The sequence below is a fragment of the Porcisia hertigi genome, chromosome 27, assembly GCF_017918235.1.
Source record: "Porcisia hertigi strain C119 chromosome 27, whole genome shotgun sequence".
Taxonomy (NCBI): Eukaryota; Euglenozoa; class Kinetoplastea; order Trypanosomatida; family Trypanosomatidae; genus Porcisia; species Porcisia hertigi.
In genome coordinates this window covers 108,177-134,132 of record NC_090586.1, presented here as the reverse complement: position 1 = coordinate 134,132, position 25,956 = coordinate 108,177, and the positions used below count along the sequence as shown (strand labels likewise).

At 55.8% G+C, this 25,956-nt stretch overlaps 9 protein-coding genes across 9 annotated transcripts; all 9 read right to left on the bottom strand.

Moving 5' to 3' along the window:
- Positions 1 to 386: 386 nt before the first annotated feature.
- Positions 387 to 2,453, bottom strand: JKF63_03211 (uncharacterized protein; the record flags this gene model as incomplete). Its single annotated transcript, XM_067899231.1, has 1 exon — positions 387 to 2,453. One exon carries the CDS (start codon positions 2,451 to 2,453, stop codon positions 387 to 389), a length of 2,067 nt encoding a protein of 688 aa, XP_067756021.1.
- Positions 2,454 to 3,993: 1,540 nt separating this feature from the next.
- JKF63_03210 (uncharacterized protein) lies at positions 3,994 to 5,907 on the bottom strand (the record flags this gene model as incomplete). The annotated part of the gene is made up of 1 exon (XM_067899230.1): positions 3,994 to 5,907. The coding sequence occupies one exon, from the start codon at positions 5,905 to 5,907 to the stop codon at positions 3,994 to 3,996; it is 1,914 nt and encodes a 637-aa protein (XP_067756020.1).
- A 1,178-nt stretch (positions 5,908 to 7,085) lies between these two features.
- Positions 7,086 to 8,078, bottom strand: JKF63_03209 (uncharacterized protein; the record flags this gene model as incomplete). Its single annotated transcript, XM_067899229.1, has 1 exon — positions 7,086 to 8,078. The coding sequence occupies one exon, from the start codon at positions 8,076 to 8,078 to the stop codon at positions 7,086 to 7,088; it is 993 nt and encodes a 330-aa protein (XP_067756019.1).
- A 1,301-nt stretch (positions 8,079 to 9,379) lies between these two features.
- Positions 9,380 to 11,053, bottom strand: JKF63_03208 (uncharacterized protein; the record flags this gene model as incomplete). Its single annotated transcript, XM_067899228.1, has 1 exon — positions 9,380 to 11,053. One exon carries the CDS (start codon positions 11,051 to 11,053, stop codon positions 9,380 to 9,382), a length of 1,674 nt encoding a protein of 557 aa, XP_067756018.1.
- A 1,590-nt stretch (positions 11,054 to 12,643) lies between these two features.
- On the bottom strand, positions 12,644 to 14,467 carry JKF63_03207 (uncharacterized protein; the record flags this gene model as incomplete). Its single annotated transcript, XM_067899227.1, has 1 exon — positions 12,644 to 14,467. One exon carries the CDS (start codon positions 14,465 to 14,467, stop codon positions 12,644 to 12,646), a length of 1,824 nt encoding a protein of 607 aa, XP_067756017.1.
- A 2,178-nt stretch (positions 14,468 to 16,645) lies between these two features.
- On the bottom strand, positions 16,646 to 17,635 carry JKF63_03206 (uncharacterized protein; the record flags this gene model as incomplete). Its single annotated transcript, XM_067899226.1, has 1 exon — positions 16,646 to 17,635. The coding sequence occupies one exon, from the start codon at positions 17,633 to 17,635 to the stop codon at positions 16,646 to 16,648; it is 990 nt and encodes a 329-aa protein (XP_067756016.1).
- A 1,152-nt stretch (positions 17,636 to 18,787) lies between these two features.
- On the bottom strand, positions 18,788 to 19,927 carry JKF63_03205 (uncharacterized protein; the record flags this gene model as incomplete). Its single annotated transcript, XM_067899225.1, has 1 exon — positions 18,788 to 19,927. One exon carries the CDS (start codon positions 19,925 to 19,927, stop codon positions 18,788 to 18,790), a length of 1,140 nt encoding a protein of 379 aa, XP_067756015.1.
- A 619-nt stretch (positions 19,928 to 20,546) lies between these two features.
- Positions 20,547 to 20,969, bottom strand: JKF63_03204 (uncharacterized protein; the record flags this gene model as incomplete). The annotated part of the gene is made up of 1 exon (XM_067899224.1): positions 20,547 to 20,969. One exon carries the CDS (start codon positions 20,967 to 20,969, stop codon positions 20,547 to 20,549), a length of 423 nt encoding a protein of 140 aa, XP_067756014.1.
- Positions 20,970 to 21,975: 1,006 nt separating this feature from the next.
- JKF63_03203 (uncharacterized protein) lies at positions 21,976 to 24,171 on the bottom strand (the record flags this gene model as incomplete). The annotated part of the gene is made up of 1 exon (XM_067899223.1): positions 21,976 to 24,171. One exon carries the CDS (start codon positions 24,169 to 24,171, stop codon positions 21,976 to 21,978), a length of 2,196 nt encoding a protein of 731 aa, XP_067756013.1.
- Positions 24,172 to 25,956: the final 1,785 nt, after the last annotated feature.

Sequence of the window (25,956 nt, the reverse complement as noted above, 5' to 3'; positions counted from 1 at the left end):
CGCACATACGCGCACAAAAAAAAATGAAAAATCACATGCTAAACAAAGGAAGAACACAATTGGAAACAAACCACCACCATCCAGTGAGAGTTTGGAAAGGGGGGGGGGTAGTCGATAGGGCACAACGGGTCTGTGAAGGGTGCAACAAGATAGAGTGCGCACACCTTCGCGTAGGTTTGAGTACCTGGCGCGCCCCACACAAGGAGGGGAAGCCGTGCGGTAACAAGACATGACGAAAAAAAGGAAAGGAGTCAGTAAGTCTTGTCTGCCGATGATGACCTTGACGTGCAATGCAAAGGGTGCACGCAGTCCTAATCTCACTCACTCTACCCCTCTGTGCACAACGCAGCAGCCACTCGACACAACTTACGGTTTCTATTATTCGGTTACACAATCTTTCCCTCCGCCTCGACACGTTCCCCGATCTTGAGTGGATTGGACACCTTCTCCACCGCCCATTTGCCACCACGGGAGATGCGCAGAATGTTTGTGTGGTGCCGAATGACAGTGTCACGGTGGGTGACAGAGATCATGCGCACATTCATACGACGCAGGTGATTGAGCACATCCTGCTCCGTGTTGTCCATCATCGACGTTGCCTCATCCAACAGAGCCACGGGTGTCTCCTTGGTGCGATCCATGCGCAATACGTGAAAGAAGATCCGCGCCATACTGATGCGCTCTTTCTGACCACCACTGAGGCTGTTCCAGTCGTACGAGTCATCTCTGTTGGTCACATCCAGACCCATTACGGCGCTCTCGTAGCCACGAATGACGTGCACAACCGTCTGCGCGCCAGCCAACGTTATCGCCTCCTTAACGGCACCGCGTATTTCCAGCGTCGGCGGCTCTACCGCACCGGGAAAGCAGATCTGCTCGTAAAGCGTGCACTGCGGTGCCATATAACTGTGCTGCGGCGCTAACAAGAAACGCACAGATGTATCTCTCGAAAGCACACCAGACTTGGGCATCCACAAGCCGCACAGCATGCGCAAAAATGAGGTCTTGCCGCAGCCATTTTCACCAATGATCACCCAGTCCTCGTCACTACCGAACTCCACATTCATGTCCGAAAACAGCTGCTGCCCGGCAGGCGATTCCAGGACGAGGTGTTGCATCTTCACAAGCGGGAATGTCTTCGCACCGGGTAGGTGGGAAATATCGTGCATCGGTGTGTACACAAGAGGGGACGAGGTGTGCGAAACGCCGTCTGCTTCGCAGCGCGTGTGAATGAAGGTGCCGGCTGCGATGCTTTCTAGCGTGGCGTCAAACTCAGATATCTTGGTCGCAAACTCCGTCAAGTGCGACAGCTCGCGAAAGTTGACAACGAAATCCTTTGTGCTGCGGTTGAGGTCCTCAATTAACTGGATCTGGAGGTAAACGTCATCGATCGATCGATAATAGTGGGAGCGGTGTGCCTCTCTGAAGGCTACACTCTGAGCCACTACCGTCATGAAGGTCGAAAAGGCTGTCTCCACCATCTCAAAGTTGCCCTTTGCGATAGCAATATGATCGAGCGACTCCTTGAGCTTCGCGAGCGAAACATCTAGTCTCCTGCGAGTGAACTCACCTGCGCCGTGCATTGCAATGCTCTCCACGTCAGTCAAGTGCTTTGTGAGCATGCGACGGTAGTCGTCCTCGCGAGAGAGCAGCTGGGAATTAATACGGCCAAATGCGGGGGCTAAGCGACGCAGTATAAACACTGCGCTGGTGGCGATACCACTCGTCAAGAGCGCCGACTTCAATCCCGCCTGCTCCACAAGCGCCGCCATGGCCGTTATACACTCTAGCCCAGGCAATAGAAAATAGTATGGAAGCTCCGCGAAGTGCTCAGCGAACTCCCCGCAGTAAGTCGAGATGACCGTATCAGCCGCCTTCAGGCGGTTATCCAGGACCGTTCCTTGGTAGTACACGAGACGCTCGTAGAAACGTCGCTGGAAAGTGCGGCTGAGGCGCTCGTGATAGCACCCAATCAACCAGGACCGAAGAGTTTCAATGATACCGCTGGTCATGCCAACAGCGAGACCCACCGCGATGCGAACCATTACTTTGCTCATGAAGCGCGGCAGCCGCTCCGCTCGAGCGCCCTGCAGCATTGTGGCCAGTACCTCACCATTCGCCTTGGACACCCACACACGCAGAACAGCCTTGATCGCGAACAGGAGAATGAACACGATGGAACCGAGAGCCTCACGACATCGCCAGGTTGGCAGGGCGATGCGGGCAACACGGAAAAAGTGGTGGAACACCGCCCATGTGACACACGCGTCGTCTTCTGTATGCACAGTAGAGATGGACCGATCTAGCATCCGTAGGGTGTAGCGCTTAGCGAGTAGGGTCAGTGTGAACATCGCAGGGATGCCTACCACCCCGAGTTGATGAACCAGGGGCATCGCGTACAAAGCCGCTGAGACGGCGGGTGACTTTCGGCAATTATGGTGAGCCTGCGTCATTGAAAATCTAAGCAATGCTGTGACTCTTGTGGGTGTGGGTGTGTGTCGGGGGAGGAGGGGGGGGGGGGAACGAGAGCTTAAAAAGTGTACGACGCAACTCATAAGATTTAGAGAGTAGTAAGGGGGGGGGTGTGAGAAAGAAACACCGAACACAACACGAAAAGGTCTAACAGGATGGGGAAGGGAGACAAAGCCGCTTGTAGAATTTGAAGAGAATAGAGGAAGACAACAGGGAATGGTGGCGAGGTGGGCAGCAAGGAACTCGGCGAGAGAGAGAGAGAAAGGGGGAGGGGGGGGAGGGGGGCAGACGCGAATGCTTAGCAGAGGCAACCGCCGAAAATCAAACCTCGGTCACGCACAGTTGCAAGCAAAGGGATGAAGCGAACAGGGCAAAATCCCACACTAGCCCGGAGCTGCTCCGCTGCGAGTAGCAAAGAGAAAACCGAAAAGGTATGGAACGTAGGAGATGAGGAGGGGATGCGCGTACAATTGTGCACTAGAGTATTTCTCATCCGCTGTACAACACACAAGACAAACGTCGCACACACTGCCTTTCACCCCCCCCTCCCTTCATGCGGGGTAGGTGCCTGACCCTCTCACCAAAGGGAAAGGTTAGGCATTGACGGGAAAGGGGAGGGTGGGGTGGGGTAGAGGACTGCCTGGCTTCGACCCACACACTGCTGGGAGTGGGCCCCGATATTACCCCCAGAGGTGGACACCAATATCCGGGCGATAAAGAGCCCCTTGTAGAGCAAGAAAACCTGCTCGCGCGCTCATATGGAGGGGGGAGGGGGGAGTGGGAGGATGGGCAAATTGTGTATGTGATGTTTGTCTTGTTGTACGGCAGGAGAAAAGCGCTCCTGGGCAGATTCGGTTACCGCCGTGTGCCTCCGCATTGCCCCTGGCTGCGTGCTGTTTATGAATGCCACAGTATCATGACAGAACAACGAGCAGATGAGTGGTTGAATGAAAAGAGACACACACACAAGAGGCCTTGCCGCGCGTCAAGTCGGGTATATATGCCTATTGAGCGCCGATTTTTTTTTTGCGTTCAGCCGCGGTGGCACTTCAACGTTAGCGGTTGGATCTGTAAAAGTGGTGTTTGCCTTTTCCTCCCCACCCCCACCGCGCACCATCCTCCCCCCTCCACTTTTTTTTTTGTTGTTCGCTGGGCCATCACCTTCATAACTTTCACCTCTGCTAATCTCCCTCGTAACCCACCGCCGAGATGTACATATATATATATATATACATATATATGTAGATCATTTTTTTTACACACACACAGAGAAAAAAAAAACAGCGCCGAAAGCAGAAGGGAATAAAAAGGGGGGGATGCAGATATGCACCATGAGTTGTGAAGAAAAAAAAAGAAGGGGGAGGGAGCGGGAGGGGTTCGGGGGGAAAGCGCGAGTCATACAGACGTAATGGGGGAGAGACACTGGAGGTGTCACCATCGTTGCTCCTGCGGGGTGATTTCACAGTCGCAGACCCACTCTTCGCGTGATAATGGGATGAAGGGAAAACACGGTGTGCCATGCTAGGGCGACCGGTGTGGTGAACACATGGCAGTGGCGTTCAGTGAGGAGGGCGTGGAAAAGAGGCTGTGTGCGGATGATGCAGAGCGGAGGGAGGACTCATATGATGAAAACGGCCTTCGTGCATCGCAGTTACGCGGGGTGAGAGGCGGCGCGAAAAAAGAAGCCTCAGAGTGGGGGCGAGTAGTAACATTACATGGACTCATGCTCCCCTCCGTCACGTAGTCCACGACAGACGGAGGAGACCCCGATCCGCTTGTGTTCTGAGCATCCACCACGATACCGTGCATAGGGATACAGGTGTGAGAGGTGGTGTTGATGCTCGCCAACGCAGCAGAGAGGGATGCGGTGCTCTTTGGCTCTGCAGAAGGCGGTACGGTGAGTGACCTGAAGGGTTGCGCAAGGTCCGGCACAACCGACGGGTGCGGCATCCGAGGAGAACGGTTGTGCTGCGACGACACCGATAAGAGAGCCCTATTGCTATCCGACGCACCAACTGGTGGCGGCGACGCCGTAGAAGTTGACTTGTTGAGCCGTCCGCGTTTTACAAGACTATTGCTGCCCGATTGTGGATGTTTGGCGCTTCCACTGCCACCGCTGTTCGCGCTCTTCACAGAACTTCTATTCTTTCTGGGTGGTTTCAATTGTCGGCCGGCTGCCAACCGCTTCGCCTCCGCGCTCAACGGGGACTGCATTTCACTGATAAGCTGCAGGCGGCGCTGGTTCTCGGCACTGGCGTCCCTCTCCGCGGTGTCAAGGTCCATGAAACACAGTTTGATCGCTCTGTTGCTGTTGTCCGCGGATGCGATGCCCTTGTAATACTGATCACTAATGATGGGAAGGAGTCGCATGTAGTTGCCCAGTAGGTGCTCCAGTGGCGTGTACGTCTCGGCAACAGTGATTCCCGTGTTCGACAATTGCGGGGGCGAAGACACTGCGGTGGAAGCTGACGTTGCCGGTGTCGAGAGGAGGCCCGTTGTGTGCAACAAAGATGGCTGGGCGGTATCGATATTCACTGGCGCCTCACTCTGCGTGTCACCCGGCGTCCTCACCGAACGCTCTAGCGATGCGTCCCCATTGATAGAGCATGCAAAACTTTCTGCGTGAGAGGCACCTAGACTGAGCAGCGGCAGCAGCACCGTGTGGCCACCGTTTGAGGAAGAGGGAGCGTTGGCCACGCGGGTGGTGCCCTTGCGTGCAGACGTTTTAGGCGTGATGTGCGCATTTGCTTTGTGCTGATCTGCGGATAGAGGAGTCCGCGATCTTTCGTGAGCGCCGTCTCGGTAGTTGTCCATCTTGATGGCAATAAAGCGCCAGCACGGGTCCCATCGACTGTGCTCATCGTGCGAGATAGCGATGCCCAACTTTATGTCAAGCAGCTCGTGACCGAGGGCCTTGTACTCACGTTTGTAGTCCATCACCAAATCAAAGAGGGAGGAGTACGTGAGTGGTTTATACATGAGTGTAGACTTGCGGCTCAGTCCTAGCGCGCCGTAAAGGGTCGGTGCAACGCGGGTGCGAATGACGAGAACAATGTGACGATAAAACTTTTTGTTTGCTTCGGATTTAAAAGAGAGCGGAATGCGATCGATGTCGCGCAGCATTTGCGTGTAATACAGCGCCACAAAAGTCGCCTCGAGGCAGCGGATGGGCAATGCCTCGTACAGCACCTCCTTCGCCGTGAAGAGGATGCTCTGCAACGAGCGGTGTTTCTCCAAAGAGAAAAAAGTACGAGGTAGGTGATTGTAGCCGAGGATGCTAATCTGTTGCTGGATGAATGGGATTTGCTCCGCAGAAGGGCGATCTCGAGGGATGGCCGCCTCGCATGGCCGTGGGGGGTCTGGCAAGTCTTCCTTTTCATAGAATGGGTTTCGCTGGCTCAACTGCTCCACGATGCTCAGCACCCTATCGGACATCGCCGCAGCATGAAGGCGTCACTACCAATGTTTCAGTCTGGGTGTAGAGGAGGGAAGGGAGCGCACCGGTGTGGGAGTTTTCTCGGTGCGCAAGGCGTGAAGGGGGGGGGGGGGAGAAGGCGGTTGAGTCACCGATTGGTGGTGGTAGTGGGGGGGGGGGGGAAGGAAGAACGATGGCGTGGGGTTAAACAGTGTAGTAGTCCTTCAGGCTCAACGTCTCCCAGAATGAAGTCGGCAACACCAAACTGTTACGATTACTCTTTGGTGTTATTCGCTGGAGCACGTTTGATCCAGGAGAACACGAGGCAGGCAACCAGAAAAAAAAAAAGAGGGGACCACGGAGAGAGAAACAGGAGTTCAAACAATGTTAAGCAAGAACGTAAGAAGGGCGGATAACGAAGTGCAACTCCTTGAGAAAATGTTCATGAACACCTCAGGGAGGGGGAAGGGGAAGGGGGGAGGGGGGGGGCTGAGGTAGGTGTAGTAAAACACCAGAATCGTACAGACGCACCTCGCCGAGTTCCAAGGTGCTCTATAGCAAGCGGTGCGAAGGTATACTTACTAGGTGAAGCACAACATTGTCATTGGATTCTTCTACATCTGACCAAACCCCATGAACCCTTTCGTCGCCCTTGCCCAATGACAGCGGCACGCCCTCTTTTGTGTATGTGCTTTCCCTTCCCCGTGAACTTGTTGTTGTTGTTGTTGGGGGGGGGGGGGGGGGGGGGGGGGGGAGGCGGGGCGCAGGACCCAGTCCCCCTCTTGCAGAAGAGACTGCTTCATTCGTGGAGACTCAAATCCACAGGCAATCAGTGTGCGTTCTTACGTGTTCCATATTTACCGCGTCTCAATGTTTCGTTTCCCTGCTTGCTTGTCTGATTGGTTCATGACATTTAGGGAGAACAAGTGTAAGACGTGATGGGAGGGGGCAGGGCGCACGGAGGAGAGCTACGCCACCCCACCCCACCCCTCCCTTCCGCATCTCTCTCTTCCTCCCGTGTTAATCGTATTTCGTATGGCACCCCTTTCGCACATACGAGGCACACACACACACACATATATGCACATATGCACAGCATCTGTCTCCTCTTCCAGAAAAGGAACGCATACTCAAGTGCTCGCTTTTTTTTCAGGGGGGAGGGGAGGCAGGCACCGTCGGCATGTGGACATGTGCGTGTCTACATGTACCACTCGAGCGTATCGGTGTCGTGCTCCTTCTTGCGATACCACTCGTATTCGCCGAACTGCCGATCGAAGGTGCCGGACTGCAAAGAAAGGAGACGTAGCGTAAAGCGCGGCCCCATCTCCTGTAAACGCACCGCCTCAAGGCTGTCGAAAATGTAGCGGTGAGTGCGCAAAAAAATGTAGTCGCGCTGGTTGTGAAACGTTGCAACGGCGCGGCCCGCGTAGTCGCGGGTGGCGGGGAAGAGGCACTCCAGCATGCGCGATATGCGGCGACCCAGTCTCGTATCGAAGTTCTTGAAGATAAGCTCCGGGTAGTGCTCGGTTCGCGGCGCTGGATCCTCTAGCTGGGCGTAGGTCAAGAAATTGGAGACGCGAAAGGTGGCGGTCGGCCCCTCAGGGAGGTGTGAGACGATCAAATTGTGTGGCTCCTTGATGCGATCGGTTACTACGAGGAGATCCGTGAACCCACGATTGCAGCAGAACTGTGTGATTTCCTTTAGAGTGTAAGACTTGCGCGGGCGGTAGATGCTGTTCGGCACTAGCCACAGCAGCTCCTTCACAAACTGCTTTGAGCGAAAGCACGGATGCTCACCGGTGGTTATCAGGGTTCGGGGATTCTTTTGGTCGCGGAAGAAAGCGGCGAACTCGTCGTCAGCCTCATCATTGACTATCTCAGCGTCCTCCTTGTTCTCGACTATGGTCACATCGCTTTTACGCTTACGCTCCTTCGTCTTGGGTATCGACTTCACAGGTGCCCTATCCTTGAGGTGGCGGCGCACATTCTCGCGAGACTCACGACGGGCTCGCTTTGTGTCCTTCTTTTGTTTCAAAATCTCAGTGAAGAGCTGTGACTTTCGAATCGGCTGACGCGTCTCCCGGTAGCGATCCAGCAATTTTTCGTCGACCTCCTGTGCCTTACTCTCCAACACGTGCCGCTTCTTTGCGTACGGGCGCGTACTGCGCTTCGATCGTGCGCCCTTACCCATTTTTTGGTGGCGGTGCCAAACAGGTGACGGGGTGATGACCGTTTCCAATTTAATAAGCGAAGCCGAAGAAGAAGCGACTAAGAGGTGAAGGCGTGCGAGAGACTTTGTGGGCGCACGCAGCCGCTGATGTGCCTCGTCGGCGTGTCGCTGCTCTCCTTTGTTTGGCCCCGGAATTTGGAAACCTCACAGCGTCTAGAGTGACCCGACGACTCAGCGCAAAGAAAGTCGAGGCGCACGCACTCCACTTGGGACTCCTTCCCAAGAACGTAAGTACACGAGGAGGGTGGGGGGGGGGGGGACAGGTACGGACGCGCACACCGCACCAGCTTGCGCAGTAGAACTGTACGAAATCTTCTCTTCACTCCAACTCGCCACACCAAAACTTGAAGGATGACAGACGGGGAGCAACGGTGGAACAGGTTACCCCGGTGGAGAAGAGCATGAAGCGCAAGAGCGAGGCGGGGACAGCAACAACAGGGTGGACGTGCCGCACGCAAGCGAAAATAAGGAGTTCGTGCAAACAAGAGAGGAGATGGGAGGGGGAGAGGGAGGGGTAGAGGTGACAAAAATGTTGGATCGAAAGGATAACTCAGGTGGAAAGAAAGCCACATTTGTGAACATCGCATGGGACGGGTGAGGACGCTTTGCCATCGCATTGGAACTCCTCGGTGCCTTGGATAAGCAGAACGAACACGCGAAAAGCCACGCACCAGTGGAGCGTTCTGGGGATTCGCTTCGTGTGGATGAGTCTGAGAAGGAATCGATGGAGGAAGAGAGAGAGAGACACCTTCCAAAGTGCAACGTCCCTAGCATTTCTTTGAGGAGGGGGGGGGGGGGGGCGGGCGTGCGAACCACCACCGCCACCGCTCACTTCAACGCAGCGCTGTCCAACGGTGCTCAGTCGCTACCAACTCGGTTTCTTTTTGTGCTCGCTTCGCGTTCGTTTAATTTTGTGGGAGCATTCGGTGCACTGCCGTGTACACGTGGCTCTGTAGCACTCTCTCCCCCTTCCCTACCGCCCTACCCCCCCCTACCCCCCCCCCTCCGCCACTGGTGCGTGCCGACCACCTATGCCTGTATCTGTGTGCACAGTAGCGTCGAAGCCTCGAGGGATGCGCTAACAGCAGTGATCACACAATGGAGCACCGCCAGATGTCCAGTACACCAGCCATGGCAGCGACACGAAATCGAGATGGAGACACTGTGTGAAGAAGCTCATCTGCATCTCCCACCCACCCCTCAGCACCGCCACCATAATTTCTCTGGAGTATTGCGTAGCAAATGCAATCTCCATTCCGACCTCACTCACGCAAGTGGTACTTGCGACCTTTGAACTCTGCGTTCTCCTTGAGCGCCACCTTGAGAACGGCCTCATAATTGACGGCGCCTCTGTACTCTCTCATGGACGGATGGTGCTGTATTTCTATCCGCGAGAGGGGAGTCGCGGCCAGCGCAGAAATGAGCGCTCGATTAAAAGCGGCTATTGCAGCATCACCAGTTATCCTGGACGGCGCCCTCTGCGGCGTCTGCGAGGACAGCAGAGCGTTCACAGAGTCATTGGCAGAACCACTGGTGCCGCGCACCGGTGCCTCGCGGAGGCCTCGAAGGAGCTGCGCATTCGTGTGCTCCGTGACGAGCTGGTCGCGCTGATGCTGCAGGACACTGAAATACGACACATCGCCGGCAAATCCATTTGACACGCGGCTGCCATGGACCACCACGAAGGGGTTGAAGCTGGACGATACGCAAACCACCTGCAGCTCCGCCGCGATGCCGCGAGCCTCGCTTACCGTGCAGCACTCCGAAACCTGCAGATCAGAGAGCGCAGGACTCAGAAAAAGCTGCCGGACGAACGTGTCAAGTGCCGCAGGAGTAAGCCCACTGGAAGGTAGTGTCACCATGCGCACCATTCCTTCCTCCACACACTCACCCCAAGAGCGGGCAGGGCAGAGCGCTGCAAAAGCAGCCTGCTCCACTGGTGAAACAGAGTCAAGCTTGCGACCGCGAGGACTCAGCAGTAGATAAAGCTCTGTTCTCTGCAGAACGCTCGCGTGAACTCCAGGGCGCAGCTGTACGCTGGAACCGCTTGTTAAAGCGGCGAGCACGTCGCGGGCCACGCACGCCTCCGAAACTCCCCAGAACCTGCAAAACTCCTCTACATCCGCGAAGAGTGAGTGGTACTCAGCCCACTTACGATGCTTATCGAGGAAACACCGCCACTGCTGCCTCACGGCTGACACAGTCGTGGCGGATGCCGCAGCAGCACCCGGAGAGTGCTGCGGTTGCAACAGCAGATCGACAAGTCGCCCTACCGGTGTGGCAGCAAACTGAAGTCGCAGCACGTCCGAGACGGCGTATGATACGTGTTTTAGCTCGGCAATATAGGCGACAGAGTTAACGGACTCTTCGTCGACGCGCGAGAGCACTGATGGCATTGTTGCCGCCCATGCGTCACGACTGCGCTTCCGCGTTTGCTGGACGTCGTAAAGCGCTGCTTGCCCCTCCAGTGTCGTCTCCTTGAGGGAATGTACACCAGGCAATGTCGCCTCGCGTCGAAGAATCTGGTTCGCAGTAGCGACGTCGCTTGCCTTTTTCAGCGCAGTTGTGTTGTTGTCATCCTCACAGAGAATCAGCTGACGCGCTACGTCCACTACTTTACTAAGAGACTCGTACGCTGGCCATAAAAGGTGATTTTCGTGGCGCACAAAGCGCTGCACACGCGAGTCAGCCCAGAGCACGCCTCGCGCCCAGCGCAGCTGAGTCAGGCGCATTTCGTGCGTCCTACGCACGACATCACTCGGATCCGCAATGTCTTCAATCTTGGCGAGTCGCTCATCTTCGCTGTAGATGTGCAAGAAGCAGCGGTCTCGTCCGCCGTGCTCTACGATGATCTCTGCAGCCCCATTCAGAACTTCGTCACGGAGCTCTTCAGGGAGGAGCAGCGGTACCTGCATGCAGGATGAATTCAAAGGCATGAGGTGCGCACACACACACGCGCGCGCGCGAATTCTGGGCGCCCTCAGAGATGCCCCTCCGCTTCTTTCTGTTGTGCGCAGCCACAGAGTAAGAGAAACAAGTCGCGTGTGCGAGGCGCACCGTTCAATATTTGTGTGCTGCACACGAGCACACACAGACACACTTGGGCACCACGGATCAGTTCTTCTGGCGACCGTCAGGAGTCGGTCGGACTCATTTATTGGACGTGCGACGACGTGCGCAAAACCCAAAAGACTTTGAGCTGCAGTAGCTACGATCTATCTGTGTGTACTGAGCCTAGTGAGACACAAGTTTCTCGCGACTCGCCCTACACACTCGGGAAGGCGGTGTAGTGAGATTTTCGGTGAGCGTGTGTGTGTGTGTGTGTGTGTGTTTATAAATGTGCATGGCGTACTCGCCGATGTAGATGCCCCTGTCCGTGTGTGTAGAGGAGCAAACTGCTTGAAGCCCACGCCGTCGGGGCACAGGCAATGGGTGAAGACAAACGGTGAAGTAAGCAACCAAAAGATGGAAGGAAGAGAAGGGACGACAGACTACGCAGAGGCGGTAAGGGGCAGTGCAAATCCAGCAGTGGGTGCCAGGAAAACGAGCAGGGTAGTTAACGCTCTCACGACGACACACGGTTTGGAGGGGGGGAGGGAGGGAGGGAGGGGGTCATGAAGGCATCTCAGTAACGTAAGCACGGAAGGGAACACCAAGCGCCCGTGAAACAAAAGCGCAGCTACCGATGAGTCTCTCTCGCCGTCCCACACACACACAGCCAAACTTCAAGGCAGGCAGGCATAGTCTATAAGAACTGGCTTGATGCCTTGGGGCGAGAAATCAAAGCCTGCAATGACTGCGGTACGGGTGTCAAGTCCAGCCGCCAAAAGACAGAGGAAGAGCGGACCTGCACTGTGCTCCAGTGACTGTACGGATGCCAACCGTCTAGCTCTCCCCCCCAAACCCCGATCTTCCGACAGCTTGGCTGTGGAGATGTTAAACCTGCGTTGGTTTCTCTTTTATTTTTCTCACGCTGTTGCGTGCATCTATCACTGGTACGTCAACACACACACTCACACACACACACACCTCGACGTACGTATAAACATCGAGAAATCTAAGAACGTCCCATCGCCTTCCACTGGTATGTGTGAACATGTTTGCATGTCACAAACACAACTACACACACACACACACAAGTGGCGCAAACCGTGAGGGGAGTGGAGAATCTATAGAGTATTCAACGGAAAAGATGTAAAAGGAAAAAGTCTTGAGTGGCTCCCATATCACAAAAACTCGCGGCCGGCGCCCAGAAGGGGACTCACTCAGGCGCAAAGACCCGCTGACCAACCCGCCAGTGTGTGGGAGTCTAACTCTGAAAGGGGTGCGCGGGGGAAGCCGACTGAGCGAGAGCGGCTGGAGTTCAAAATTCTGAGACCGGAAAAGAAATCTAAAAGAAAGACCAAACGCGCTGGCACTCGCGTGAGAAATCGCAGTGAAGAAGAAGCGAGGGCATCGACAAGAGTGCGGCCACTAAAGTGCAAACGCACCCACATCAGCGCGCAAACCACGCGCTCAGCGGCGATTCAACGGCGGCGTCCAATGGAGCTCGGGAGTACCAGGTTGGGTTGCCGACCATTTCCTCGGCCGCCGCCGCCGCCGCCGCGCCGAGTCTCTGGTAAGCCGCCCGCATGCATCATCATTTCGTCAAACTTCGAAGGACTGGGAAAAGCCGCCTCGAAGAATACGGCCATGGGATCGTTGGGGTCCACGCGCGGGGCGGATCTGCGGCGTCGGCGAGATTGGGCACCGGTAGGTTCTTCTGTCGTAGCGACTGATGACAGCGGTGGCGCCCGTCCCCGCGAAGCAGTAGGGCCTGTGAGAGATGATACGTCCTTTGCCCCTCCGCGGGTTGAAGCAGACGCAAGGCGGCCACGGCGCTGCCGCGTTGCTGGCGCACGTGTGGCACGAGGCGGTCGCCGCACCACACGTTCAACGCTCGAGGCATCCCTCATGAAGTCATCGTCGCCCTCCATTTCAATGTACGAGATGGAGCGCGTTGGGGCTGGTCGCGTGTGCTGGCGGCGAGGAAGCAGAATAGGCTGATCGGCTTCATCCTCAAAGAGAAGAGAATCGCCCAACTCCGGCTCTGCGCTGATGTGGCGCTTGTGGGACAACGCCGCGCGCTTGTTCGTGTCCTTTCGCGCATCCTTTGCTGGGGGCACAAGCGTCGCCTCAGTCCCCGCCGCTTCACTACGACTCTTGGCGGGGTGGCCACGTGGATGCTTGAGACCCCTGACAGTCTCCTTAGAGTGGGGAGTGTCTTCATTGGCGTCGGAGTCGATATCAGACCAGTCGATCACCATCACGCTACGCTTGCTCTTGCTCTTGGCCCTTCGCGCGAGCAGCGTAGAGACGATCTTTTCTAGGCGGGTGCGTTTTCGGGCGTTGCTGTCATCACCGCCGTGGGCCTCGCTGGCCTCTTCGAGAGCGTCGGAGGAAACAATGGATATGGATCTACGCCGCGGATGGAGAGAGGAGTGGACGCGACTTTGCTGCTTCGCCATAGAGTTGCGAGCCAGCTCCTTGAGAGCTGCTTGCACTTCCGGGTCGGGGTCCTGTTCGAGCTCCCGCAAGAGGCTGGAGTGGCGCTTTGACTTGTCGGCAGAGACACGCGGCGGGGACGGCGTCACGGAGGGGTGGCGGCGTACCGTGGCTGCCATCAGCACTTCTTTTGCGTGTTGAAGGGCGCTAATCTTCTCCGTTGCCTCCAATACGCGGCGCTCCGCCTTTCTCGCCCTCTCCTGTTCAGCCCTCAGCTGCTCCTGCACTCGGTGCTGCTCTGCCTCCTCCTGCTCCAGCTCTGTCTTGGCGCTGAGTACATACTCCTCCACAAAGCTGTCGTCGTAAAAGCTGTGATGCAGCTGCGCCTCCTTGCGCCGCGCCGCAAGACGCTGACGACTATTTGATCGACCACGCACTGGCACTGGCGAGCTGCGCCTGGCTTCTTTTCGGCCGAAGACACCACTCACGGTAGCCGCAGCCCCCTGGTGGGCCGGCGCTGCGCCGCTGTCTTCCTCATCCGCAACCGGAAAGGACGAGTTCGACTTGAGGATGGAGACCGGTGGTGGTGAAGCGTGGCGCACGGGGGAGACGGGGGCCGAGGCAGAGTATGCGCAGTTGTAGTTGGGCCGCTCCTCTCTCACGCTCTGGTCATCGGCAAAGGTGACACTTCGACGGCGCGGATAATAAGGCAGGGGAGACATGAGGGGCGACTCGTCACCAATCACACCTTTCGAGCCCAGGCGGGAGTAGGACCGCTGATTCGCAGGCAGAACGCCGAGCTGCCGGCGTGGCACCGGGGAACCCTGGCGCGACGAAGGGGGACGCGAAAAGGCTACGTCTGTCATGGCTTCCCGGTGCGATTCAGGGTAGTCGAAGAGGTGCGAAAAGGAGAAACGAGAAGGCGAACGAGCCGATCCCCCAGATCAACGGCAGCAGACAAACACCAACCGTGTCTTTGCCTAACCAGAAAAGCGTGGCAATGTGCGGGGTAGATTTGGAGCGAGTGAGTAGGGGAGTGAGTAGGATGCGGTGATATCGATGGGGGTCACAGGGAGCGAACTCGAAATGGTACACACTTATGGGCAAAACAATTTTTTATATACGTATACGTCAAAACGAAAATTTCGTCGTGGAAACGCCACCGTGTAGGCGTGGGCGCTGCGGTTCAACAGGAACACAATGTGCCGCGGAGTGAAAGCAGATCTCGTGACTTTATGACGGCAGGACCCGCTCAGCCGCTCAAATGCACCACCGACAGCACACCGACTCTCAACGTTGGGTGATGAGGTGAAGTTTATGGGTGGGTGTGATTTTTTTCTTGTGAAAAAAAAAACGAGTGCTTTCGAGCTGGGAGTAGCAGGTGCCAAATCTAAGCAGCGTAGCGCTTCGATTCAAATGTGTGTGTGTGTGTGTGTGTGAGAGGGGTTCCACACCACCCTGCTAAGAAGTGTGCCCAGATGTGCGCGTAAAGGTGAAGCGTGTGACTGTCGCACCTCGCCTTCTGAAGGCCAGGCACGTGTGCAGCGTAGAAGGAAGAAAAAGTGTGTAGGGGAAGAACAAAAACACATGGAGGAGAAGGATAGAGAGAGAAGGGGGGGACCGATTCTCGGCAAAAACATTTGTGTCATTTGACTCACTCCTTGGCGTCCCCTGTGTAGGAGCACGAGGATGTGCAAACTCATTGGACGCAGCTTAGAGTGTCTAACCGCCATTGATCATTGACTTCAAGGGCACTCCCTGTGCCCTAGCCCGTGCCTCCGCGAGCAGACTCGATGACTTCGACGAGGCTTTGTTGATAAAGGGGCTTTTCGAAGGCCTCGTTGCTCCCGCTTTTTTCCCCCTGTGGCGTGTGCATGCGCTTCTACTTACCCCCTCTCCTGCTCCCCCATTGTGGTTCTGTGCTGTCTGTCTTGACCAGTGCGACTTCGCTTTCTTCTCCAGGCGCCGCTGATACTCCCTCACAGCCCCCTCCTCCCCTACCTGTGTGTCGCCTAACGCGGATCACGCATTGCGACGCTTGCTTCCCCCCCCCCTCCTCTCTCACAACTTGCTATGCGCATACCAAAGGAAACGCAGTAATACATCGAAAGGAGAATAAGGAGGGCCTCACAACGGGGGAGGAGAAGGTGTCGGAGGGGGCCCCAAAAATCTTGACAGCGCGCATTAAAGAGAAAACATTGTACCGCGATACTCCAACGCGACAAAGATTGGCAGAAACGTGGAGGCGGAGAAGTGGGATGTGAAATCATGATTTGGGGGAAGGGGAAACGAGTCAACAAATAACCCCCGCCCCCCCCGCCGCTGCCTCCGCACGCCAACTGGCAGGGTGACAACAGAGAAACGAAGGGGAAAAATGCGCACAAACGAAAGGAGAAAGGCGGGAGTGCGCCGCAGTTTCGGAGACCCCCTGAAGAGCGTGAAACTCAGCCAATGCGAAAAGAAAACGTTTTGGGGGAAAAGGAGAGGAAAAACAAGAAAACAAATTTGAACGGGCATTTTTGTTTTCCGAGAACCACAAAGCGATAAACTCGCTTTGTCGAGGGAAATCGTAGCGCACAGAGGAGGTGGGGAAAGGGAAGGGAAAGAGAGGGAGGGAACATGAACACACATGCACACCTCTGCAGATCATCATATTACACAAAAACGACGACGCGAGTGAGAGAAGATGCAACAAAGCATCGGAGATGACCAGACGAAAACGATGGCTAAATTCCTTGAGGCTGTACAGAGATGAACGTGCCGACAGGTACGTGCATCAAAGTATCTTGACTCTAGGCTCAACTGCTTATACTACGGAACAGAGCTTGTCGTGAGACATATGACATCAAACACACACTGCGCTCCCATTTGAATGAGACCTTCTCCACTGGCGCACATTTTCCATTATCTTTTGAAAGATTTTGTACTGCAGTACTCCACCACCAAGACCACCATCAGCACAGCCCGTCACCATAAACCGCGCGCGGTCACCCCCCCCCCTTTGCATCAGGGCGAGGGAAGGGGAACCTGTCGCTAATTGTCCGCTACATGACACCAGCTGGCAGCTCACCTGGGTGTGGATAGGATAATTGCGTGCCCTTGCGTGTGACGCTGATAGCCGCGCACTCATTGGCGCACTTACAGGCCTCCAGAAGGCTACGGCCACGACTCAGGAAATACACCATGGATCCTACAAAGCAGTCACCAGCGCCGGTTGTGTCCACCGCCTTGACGCGCTTGCCGGTGACATGCACAGGTGCGGTACCGTTTTCGGAAAGCACAAATCCTGCCGAGCCAAGCGTGATGACGATATCACGCACGCCAAGCTTCTGCAGTGCCCTAATGGCTTTAAAGGCGGACAACGTGTCCGTCACTTTGGCGCCGGTGATGAGCGCAGCCTCCACTTCGTTTGGGCAGAAGAGCGACACGTACTGGAGAAACGGCTTGATTTGTCTCACCTCATCCGGCTTTGGAGCTGGAGCAGTGTTAAACACGGTGTACACACCACGACTGTGCGCCTCCTTGATCACGTCCAGCGTGGTGGTAAGGGGGATCTCGTTCTGGCAGACAAGATATCTGAGCCCTTTGCTCATAATTTTCTCGTAGTTGCCTGTCTGCGCGCGGAACACCTCGGGTGTGAAGTAGTTTGTGGCGTTGGGGCATATGACGATTTCGTTGTTGGATGATTTGGTGTCGACCAAGATCATCGCCAGTCCGGTGGCACTCTTATCGGTGCGCAGCATGTAGGTCGTGTTAACCCCGTTCCTGGCCAACTCTTTGATGTACTCGCTGCCATCACCGTCTGTTCCCACCATACTCACCATGGCGACCTTTGCACCAAGGCGGCCTGCCGCCACAGCCTGGTTAGCACCTTTGCCACCAAATCCCTTGTGGAACGACTCAGAGTGCATCGTCTCGCCGACCTGTGGCATGTGGTCTACGTAGCCGACATAGTCCAAGAAGCAAGAGCCGACCACCAAAATGTCTGGGGCGAACTCGCCCACGTGGGATTGAACATTCTGCAGACGGTTCATGATGGGTGCTTTGCTCGACTGCGCAGTACTACACGGGGGAAAGTGCGTACAAAACACACAATGTGAGCAAAAGTATTGGTTGGGGGAGAACTGAGAAGTGGTGACTAGCTGCTCACTTGTGTGTGTGTGTGTGTGTGAGTGAAGCCATGACCAAGGGAGGAAAAAAAAGGGGGGGTTGAGAAAAAGAAAAGCAGTGCAGGCGATAGCAAGAGTTTGAGCCAAGGGGCTAGGGAAATATATAGCAGACTCATGGAGCCTACAGGGCCGTTGCGTCAGCATCACGCACAGAGCAGCCCTATACAGCAGCTGACACACGCCTGCCCGCACCTCTTGCGGCAAAGGGGGGGACGCAGTAGAGGAAAACGTCCGCACGCAGACGTGGGAAAAAGGCTTCAACGGTACCTCTGCATGCTGGGGGACGTGCGCAGGACAATGCCTGAGGCATTACACGCCATGTCCCCGCCCCCCCCCCTCCCTCATCGGGGAGACGTGTGCACGCGCGAACAGACCTGAGACGTCTTCCCATAACGCACGTCTTGCCCCTTCCCCACACACACACATGTCAGCCGAGGGAAAGACTGTGCATATACAAGCGCACGCATCTATCGCCATCGCCAGCTCGCCAGTCATCCACGCTTGTGTCGACGTCATCCGTTCACTGCCTTCACCTTTCCTCACACCTGCCGTTGTTGCAGCTTGCTGCAGGTGTGCGCGTCGACATCACATACTTCGTGGGCGCGTGCGTGTGCGTGGATGGATGGGTGAGTCAAACTGAAGGACTCGAGCGAATCCGACCAAAGAAAATGGTGACCTTTTCCTCTGCACCGGATGCACATGCGACGCAAAAAAAAAAGACGCAGGAGCGTGGAGAAGCCCAAAAATATCCGTCTGCCCCCACGCAAGCCCACGTACCAGAATTACAGGTCACTACAGCCATGGTGTCAGGTACACCCCAGCTCGGCACCAGGAACGTCGCAACGCTCAAATCGCACCGCCGTCATTGGATAGCCCAGGGACGATCAGCCTCCACGAGAGCACACTGCACTCCGTCAGACATCACCACAAGCGGTGGCGACCCCCCCCCCCACACACACACACACTCTGCCCGGGGAGAGTGGGTGGGTGAGTGCTCCAACAATACGTGAAGGCGTATCAAAAAGGGCGGGCGGCACGGCCTAGGAGAATGAGCACCAGCACGGAGACACAAAACAGCGGGTGACGAACGAGGAAACTGATGAAGGCAAACAGAAGGGTACCAAGTACCACTGTCCACGCGGCAAGGATGAGGAAGGCCACCAATGGACTTCGGCCGTGAGAACGAACACCGAGCATGTTCTCGGTGAAGTCGTCGCTGGGTGGCTTGAATTTGGAGTAGACGTTCCCGAAGCGGTAACGACCATTCTTGCTGGCGTGTCGCCCACGGTAAAAATCTTCGTCGGTTCGATTCGTACTCGCGTTCGGGTCGCTACTGCTCATGCGGCGTACAGTGAAGTGCTTGCCAGAAGAATCGGTGTACGTCGACTCCTCCAAGCGGTTCCCGTGCTCGTCAATGAACACGTTCATCGAGCTGCTCTCGGTGCGAAAAAAAGGTCGGAACGCCTGGTCTGAGCCGGGAAAGCTGCGGCCAACGTGCCTGCCCAGCCCGTTTCCCTTGATGCCTCCAAGATGCATCTGGTCCTCCAGATTGCGGAAAATTTCGTCTACGCGCATGCCGCCGAAGAGCTCACGGAAGAGCAGGTCAGCCTCCTCCTTGGACATCTGCTGATACTGGTAGCTGCCGCGGCTCGTGCCGCCTGGAAAGCCGCTGGTGTATCCACCAGCACTACCGCTACTGCTGCCGCCACTGTCGTACGATGGGCCGCCCATGCTTCTTGCCATAGCGCGCTGCGCATCATACTCGCGGCGCTTCTCTCGGTGACCAATGACACTGTATGCGGCCGAGATCGATTTGAACTTCTCCTCGGCACCCACCTGGTGGTTGCGGTCGGGGTGGTACTCGAGCGCTAACTTCTTGTAGGCGGCCTTGATTTCGTCCTGCGTGGCATCTGGTTCAACCCCCAGGACCGCGTACAAATCTTCCTGCCCGACCCTGTCACTTTTCCAACGGCGACCAGCCTGCACAAAAGCGCAGGAAGACGAGAGCCCTGTGGGCGGGCATTGCCACCGCCGAAAAGAAGGTGTTGGTGGGGGCGACCCAGCACCTATCTTCGTCATGAAGAAGATCGAAGGCCCCGAAACGGCTCTGATGGCAAAGCCACCAGCCCAAAGTGAGCGACCCAGCAACCGTCGCATGATAGAGGTCGTCTCGTGTTGCTTTGATTGTAGACAACCTCTTCTTTCTTTGGAAAGAAATCGCTCTGGCGTACGAGCGCGTGTAAGGAGAAGGGGAGGGAAGAGGTGAGGGGGCGGGGGAGTTGCTGGCATTTCAAAGATCTTGCAAAACCCCAAGGTGAAGTCTAAATGATGGAATGGGTGTGAAGTAACCAGAAGCACGGGTGCACATTCCTCCTACATGCAACCAAAAAAAAAATTGTCCCTTCTGGTCAAATACAACGTACCGCAGGAAAGGGGAAAAGAAACACGAAGCACGGGAGCGCGCTAAGTCAGTTCGATAGACACAAAAGCGAGACGATCCTGCCGCCTCTTCAAAGGACAAACAGACGTCTCCTTCACACATCAAGGGGATCGGGCACGAGCTCGCTCGGTTGAGTGACAGCAGGCTAACACGGACGCTCCCTCTTTTTTTTCGCTGTAATGTCAAAACATTTTCTTTTCGGGTGCATACACGAGGTGCACTTCTCTATAAATTTCTTTCGGCCTCTATCGCAAACTCGCGGAGGAGGAGCGGGGGCTCTCCTTGGCACTACAGTGCCACACCATGATCAAAAATGGGAGGAGGAGAGCATTGCTCCTACATGCTCTTGCTGGCTGCCGTCAAGAGCTGTTGGCAGTGCGTCTCCGTCTGGACGGCACGTTTCTGAAGTCGATCAATCGAGTCTCTACGGGCCGCCGCACTCCGTATGGATGTCTCCTCGACCAGCATTGCGAAGTTGCGCTGTTTTTCCTCGATCATTTTTATGGAGCTTTTCGCCTTCAACTGCCACATTTCTACGCCCTCTTGGAACTGCTCCACCATGCGAATCAGCTTTTCAAACTCGGACTGGATATCCCGCTGGTCCTCTGTCAGTGCATCTCGCACACCTGCCAAGAGCAACGTCAGCTCGCGCTCCACCTCAGCATTGAGGCCTTCAGTGCTGGCGTTCAGCTGTTCATTTTGTTGCCGCACGACCTCACTCCAGGCGGCCTCGAACTGCGCCTTGATCGTGCTGTTCATGTACCGGGTCGTCTCTAGTTAGCTCACGCAGATCCAGGCACTGTGCCTAAGAGAAGGTGTACGGGGCTGAGGTAGGCCTGCAGCGGCGCGTCGGTGAGCGCTGCCCAAGTGAAAAGTGAGTTGAGACTCAAGTAGGGCAACTGCGTGTGCACTTATATGAGAGGGGAGGTTGAGCGGATAAGGCGAAATCCCCGGTCAGCGCAGAGTACACTCAGCAGGGCGTGCGCACTGTCCAGTGGAGAGGAAACCCCCTGCACATCCCAGCAGAAATTCGGCCAAGTAGCAAAAAAAAAACAGAGAAAGGTTGGAGATACATAATATCATATATATAATTGTATATATATATATATACATATGTTCAAGGAAAAAACATTTCAACGCATCCGTGTGGCATACAAAGTGGCATACTGGTGCGTCGTTGGAAGCTGTGTGGTCATGAAACAAAGCACACCTGGGATCGGTGATACTGAGCCGCTTGGGCCAGGTACCAAATGGAGGGGCAAGAAACTAAACAGGATAGCCACAAACCCCACAGAACAATCAAGCCGATTTCCCATACAACACAAAGACAATCAGAGGAGCAGTCATCGTAGCTCACAGACGATCGTTTTCTTTTCTAGTACGCGCTCTCAGGATGAGCACTCTAGCGCCATAACAGCGCGGGCGGCTAAGTTCTGAGGAGGAAAAGCAGATGGAGAAACGATTGAAGAAACAGAGCGAGACGAAAGCGTGAACCATTGCCTTCAATACTAATATCAAAGAAACATCGCATATGCAGAGCGAGAGAAAGGAAAAACAGGGTCGCAGTGGACCCACATCACACGAATCGGCTGAACCCGAAGTAGCAGACTCACAGAACTCGGGGGGGGGGGGGGTCCTGCCGGTATGAGCAACGCACCACGCAGCGAGTCGTGCTGTGGAAACGGCACAGCCCCCAGACCTCGGCCCTCTTTGGCAACCCGAAAGTTGACCAGATGCAGAATACAACACTCGTTGACATCTCCTCTCACTGGGGGCTTCCGTTTTCAGTCCCGTAAGCCGCTGCCTCTTGTCGGTGCGGTGGCAGCAGCTGAGTCGTCCGAGATGTGCGACCAGCGCGACGAGACGACGACGCCTGCGACACGAACAGCTGCTCACGCTCGTGCGCTGTTGTGCTGCCCGCCTCGAACGCCAGCAGCCCGCTAGTGTCGTCGGTGGTCCCTTTAGCCCGTTGCTCGGTGTCTTCTCGTTGTGTCGCAAAACGGCGCTCTAAGCGCATCGACCTCGATTGTTCCAATGAGTCTCGGGATAACATGAGGTCGTCCACAGCAAAGCTGCTGGTCACTTGCTTGATCGTTGCCTCCCGAACGCGGTGACTTAGCTGTCGCAGGAAAACTTTAAGGGCTGCTCCATCAGATCCCGTCGGAGAATCCCGACCCGTCGGGCCGTCCATGTGCCGTAGCGTCCATTGCGAATAGACCGCGGCAAAACTGGCCACCGACAGCTGCACCTTCTCCGCCCGCCTGTGCGCAGGGCTGGTGACATCCGTGGCCCTGCCGAGCAGGGCTGCGCTCACGTCAACGTCGTTGCTGTGTGTCGACACTGACGCAGGATTGACCCCGTTTGAGTCACACCCGTGCAGCTGAGCCATCGAGGGGGAGGAGGCGCTCCAGTCAGAGCCGACAGCAATTGAACCGACGCCGTCGACTGTCGTCGAATACTGCTGCACAAATTCCACCAACGCCTCCACACTCTCGTCTCGCAGCGCACACAGGAGCAGCAGTGGCAGCGCAAGACTCTTGAAGAGGTCGGTCAGCACGACCAGCACTCGATTCTTGAAAAAAGTCGTCGTGATGTGCTCGTAGAAAGAATCCGCTGAGTGGAACCACTCCGCCGCGTCGTAGTGGACGCTGTCGACGAGCCGCTCCAGATCAGCGCCGTACGCGTACTCCCGCTCCCGCGGATCCACTTCTGGCACGCATGCGTACAGCATCAAGGCGAACGTGAGCCACCAAACTAGAGTTAGTCCTCCAATGGAAGCACCGATAAGGAGGGCTGGATTCAGGAAAGACAAGACGGCAGTCACGAGAACGCACGTGCTGCAGACCCGCCGTATGAACCTAGATACGCTATTCGACACCCTCAGTCGATCCACCATGCGCTCAGCCACCTCCGCACCCGCACGCAGGCGACACGCGTGCAGGTGACCTACCTCGTTGTAAAGCCGAAATCGCCACTGCGCCCCTGTTGTCCACGTGCGCTGGGAAAGAGCCCAGTAGTTGACCTTGATCTGAGCCGCATTCTTCACGAGGACCTTCAGCGTCACATACACGCAAAAAAATAAGAAGCCTGTCGAGTATAGCACCACGTAGGTGACGATGGTGGTGCGGAGTGCCCATGTGCACTTGTGCCGCGACTCGATTGTTCGGAAGGCGTCGAACATAGAGTCGATCAAGGACATGATCATGCTTGGGTGAACGTGCTGGAGGGCGGTACCGTGCAACACATCCGCTTCGTGAAGCGCGATCACATAGTTCTCCAACTGCATAAGGCCTTGAACCGCACGCAGGGGATCGAGTGGCTCGCCTGGAACACCAAATTTGAGACTGCAGTTTCGGCCAACTGCTGCACAAATGGTCTCTAGAAACTCTCCCCATCCTGCGGTGCTGAGCGCGATTGCGTCGCCACCACACAAACCAATGAACTCGTGACCATCTCGGCCGTACAGACCACGCTGCCACTGAAAGCGCCAGCGGTGGAGTGGGGTAAGGAAGCCAGTCTCGACGCCCGCTTCACGTGCAACCTCCTCGATCTCGTATTGCAGGTAGTACGTCTCCACGAAGCGCACCAGCTCATACGCGCAGGATCCTGCAGTGGTGCCAAGAAGAACAAATCCCCAGAGGTGGCCCCAGAAGTTGCTTCGGAAAATGTACGGGGCGTGCAGCCCTCTCACCAGCGAGTACGCAGCGCAGTCTGACTCCGCGCAGCTCACCGCCCTGGCCCAGTCGAACCGCATCGTGAAAATGACCGCCACAATAAAGAGAACAAATGTGTTGAGAAAATCGACAGCGGAGGCGACTGTGGCACCCCAGAAGCCCTTGTTGTACCAATACCTGTATAGAGTCTGCGTGAAAAAACGCATATCCTCTATCCTACCGCTGCCAGCAAAGCGAAGGCTGAATCGCGGGACGCGCAGCACTGAGGGACGCAACTCCCACGCCATTATAATCAAGCAAAAATGTGGTCTGTCCGGTTTTCCAGCAAACGAGAAATGTATAGACCTGTGTAGATATGCGCCTATAAATATACGTACGCGTATATTTATATATGTATATGTGTGTGTGTGTGCGTGTAGATACATGTAATGTGTATTGTGAACACGTGTATGCCTATCTGAAAGAAGCGTGCACGAGAAAGGTTAGAAAGGCGAGCAGCGGCACCAAAGCATGCACCACATGTCGAGCAAAGCCCTCGCTGGAGTGTGTCCGCACTGAGCCCGCACGCGCACACGAGAGAAACAGAATAACCGATAACGAGGGCAGGACGCCTTGAAAGGGTTGAGTAGACCAAGCGCGGAGTCTCACCAAGAGGGAGGGAGGGGGGGGAGGGGGGGGCGGACGGGGAACAGTGCAGCAGCGAAGCGCAAAGAAGAGGCAAGAATGATCGAAAATGTTAGAAGAAACGAAGAACTTCTCGCGGGTCACCGCGAGCTGCAATTTTTCGGGTCGACGGGGACGCCAAGAGCGAAGCGCGCGTGTGTGCCGTTGGAGAGGTCAGAGTGAGCGATCAGGGAGAAAGAGGGAGTATCACTGAGGGGGAGGGGGGGGAGGAAGGAGGGATTTTGGAATCTGGCGGGAACAGGGAGCACGTAATGAAAATATCATCAGCGCGCAAAGGCGCCAAAACAGAGCAGCGGCGCGGCGAGAAGTCCTCTGATTCTTTACACCGGTCAGCAGGCGCTCCACATGTGAAGGTAGTAGCACAGTATGTATGGTGGGGGGAGCGTGCCCCGTAAAGGGGATAAACGTAAAACGACACGGTTGCGCAGCTGTACCCTCAGACTGTCGGAGGCGCCCGAAGGGGGGGGGGGGTGAGAAGGACGCCGTGAGCCCTGAGCGGAGAGCAGCAGCGAGGCCTCCTACGGTCTCTTCATGCTCCGCATACTTTGACGGTGCAAATAGAAGGCACGAGGCGTCCTCAATGGTAATAGAGCCGAGTTTCACATGGACCCTAACTTCCGCAGAAACACGCGATGCCACCACATCCACACGTCGTCCATTTCTTGCGCCGGGATCCTCTCGTGCCCTTTTGGTCCCCCGAGGAGCCTCAGTGGCACTTCTGAACTAAATGAGAGCCGCGACAGCCCTTCTCGATGTCCAGAACGCACGTTCGCGTGATCGAACGTCAACGGGAGAGCATCTTTTTGGTGTTTTTTCGGGGGTATATGTGCATTACTTCTGTTAATGTAGGGAAGGAAAAAGGAGTCGAACGCAGATGAGAGTCCATGTGCGCGTGCCTGGGTGCTGTTGCATCTCCTCGTAACATCATGCACGCACGTAAAACACCACCAAGACCACCGTAGGTATACACACACACACACACACACACACACACACACAATACACACAATGTACAATACACACACACTGTATTTGCGCAAGTGACTTGAACGCCTCACACACACGCTCCGCTCGCTAGCACACCAAATTATGCCTGACAGGACAAACACATGCACATGAAGTTGGCAGGGGTACATCATGTTATCGGTACACACACACACACACAATACACATAAAAAGGAGGGAATGCGTGCAGCACTGTCCTCATCACAGGAGAAGCAGTGCAAAACACCGACGCATGACACGCCGCCGGGAAAGAGGGGGGCATGGGAAAAAAAGAGTAGAACTAACACAACGTACCAGAGGTCGTCCATCAAAGCGCGATTGCGTTAGAACGTTGCGGGGGTAGAGTGGAAGAGGGGGAGACAACCATGTTCCTCTTCGCCACC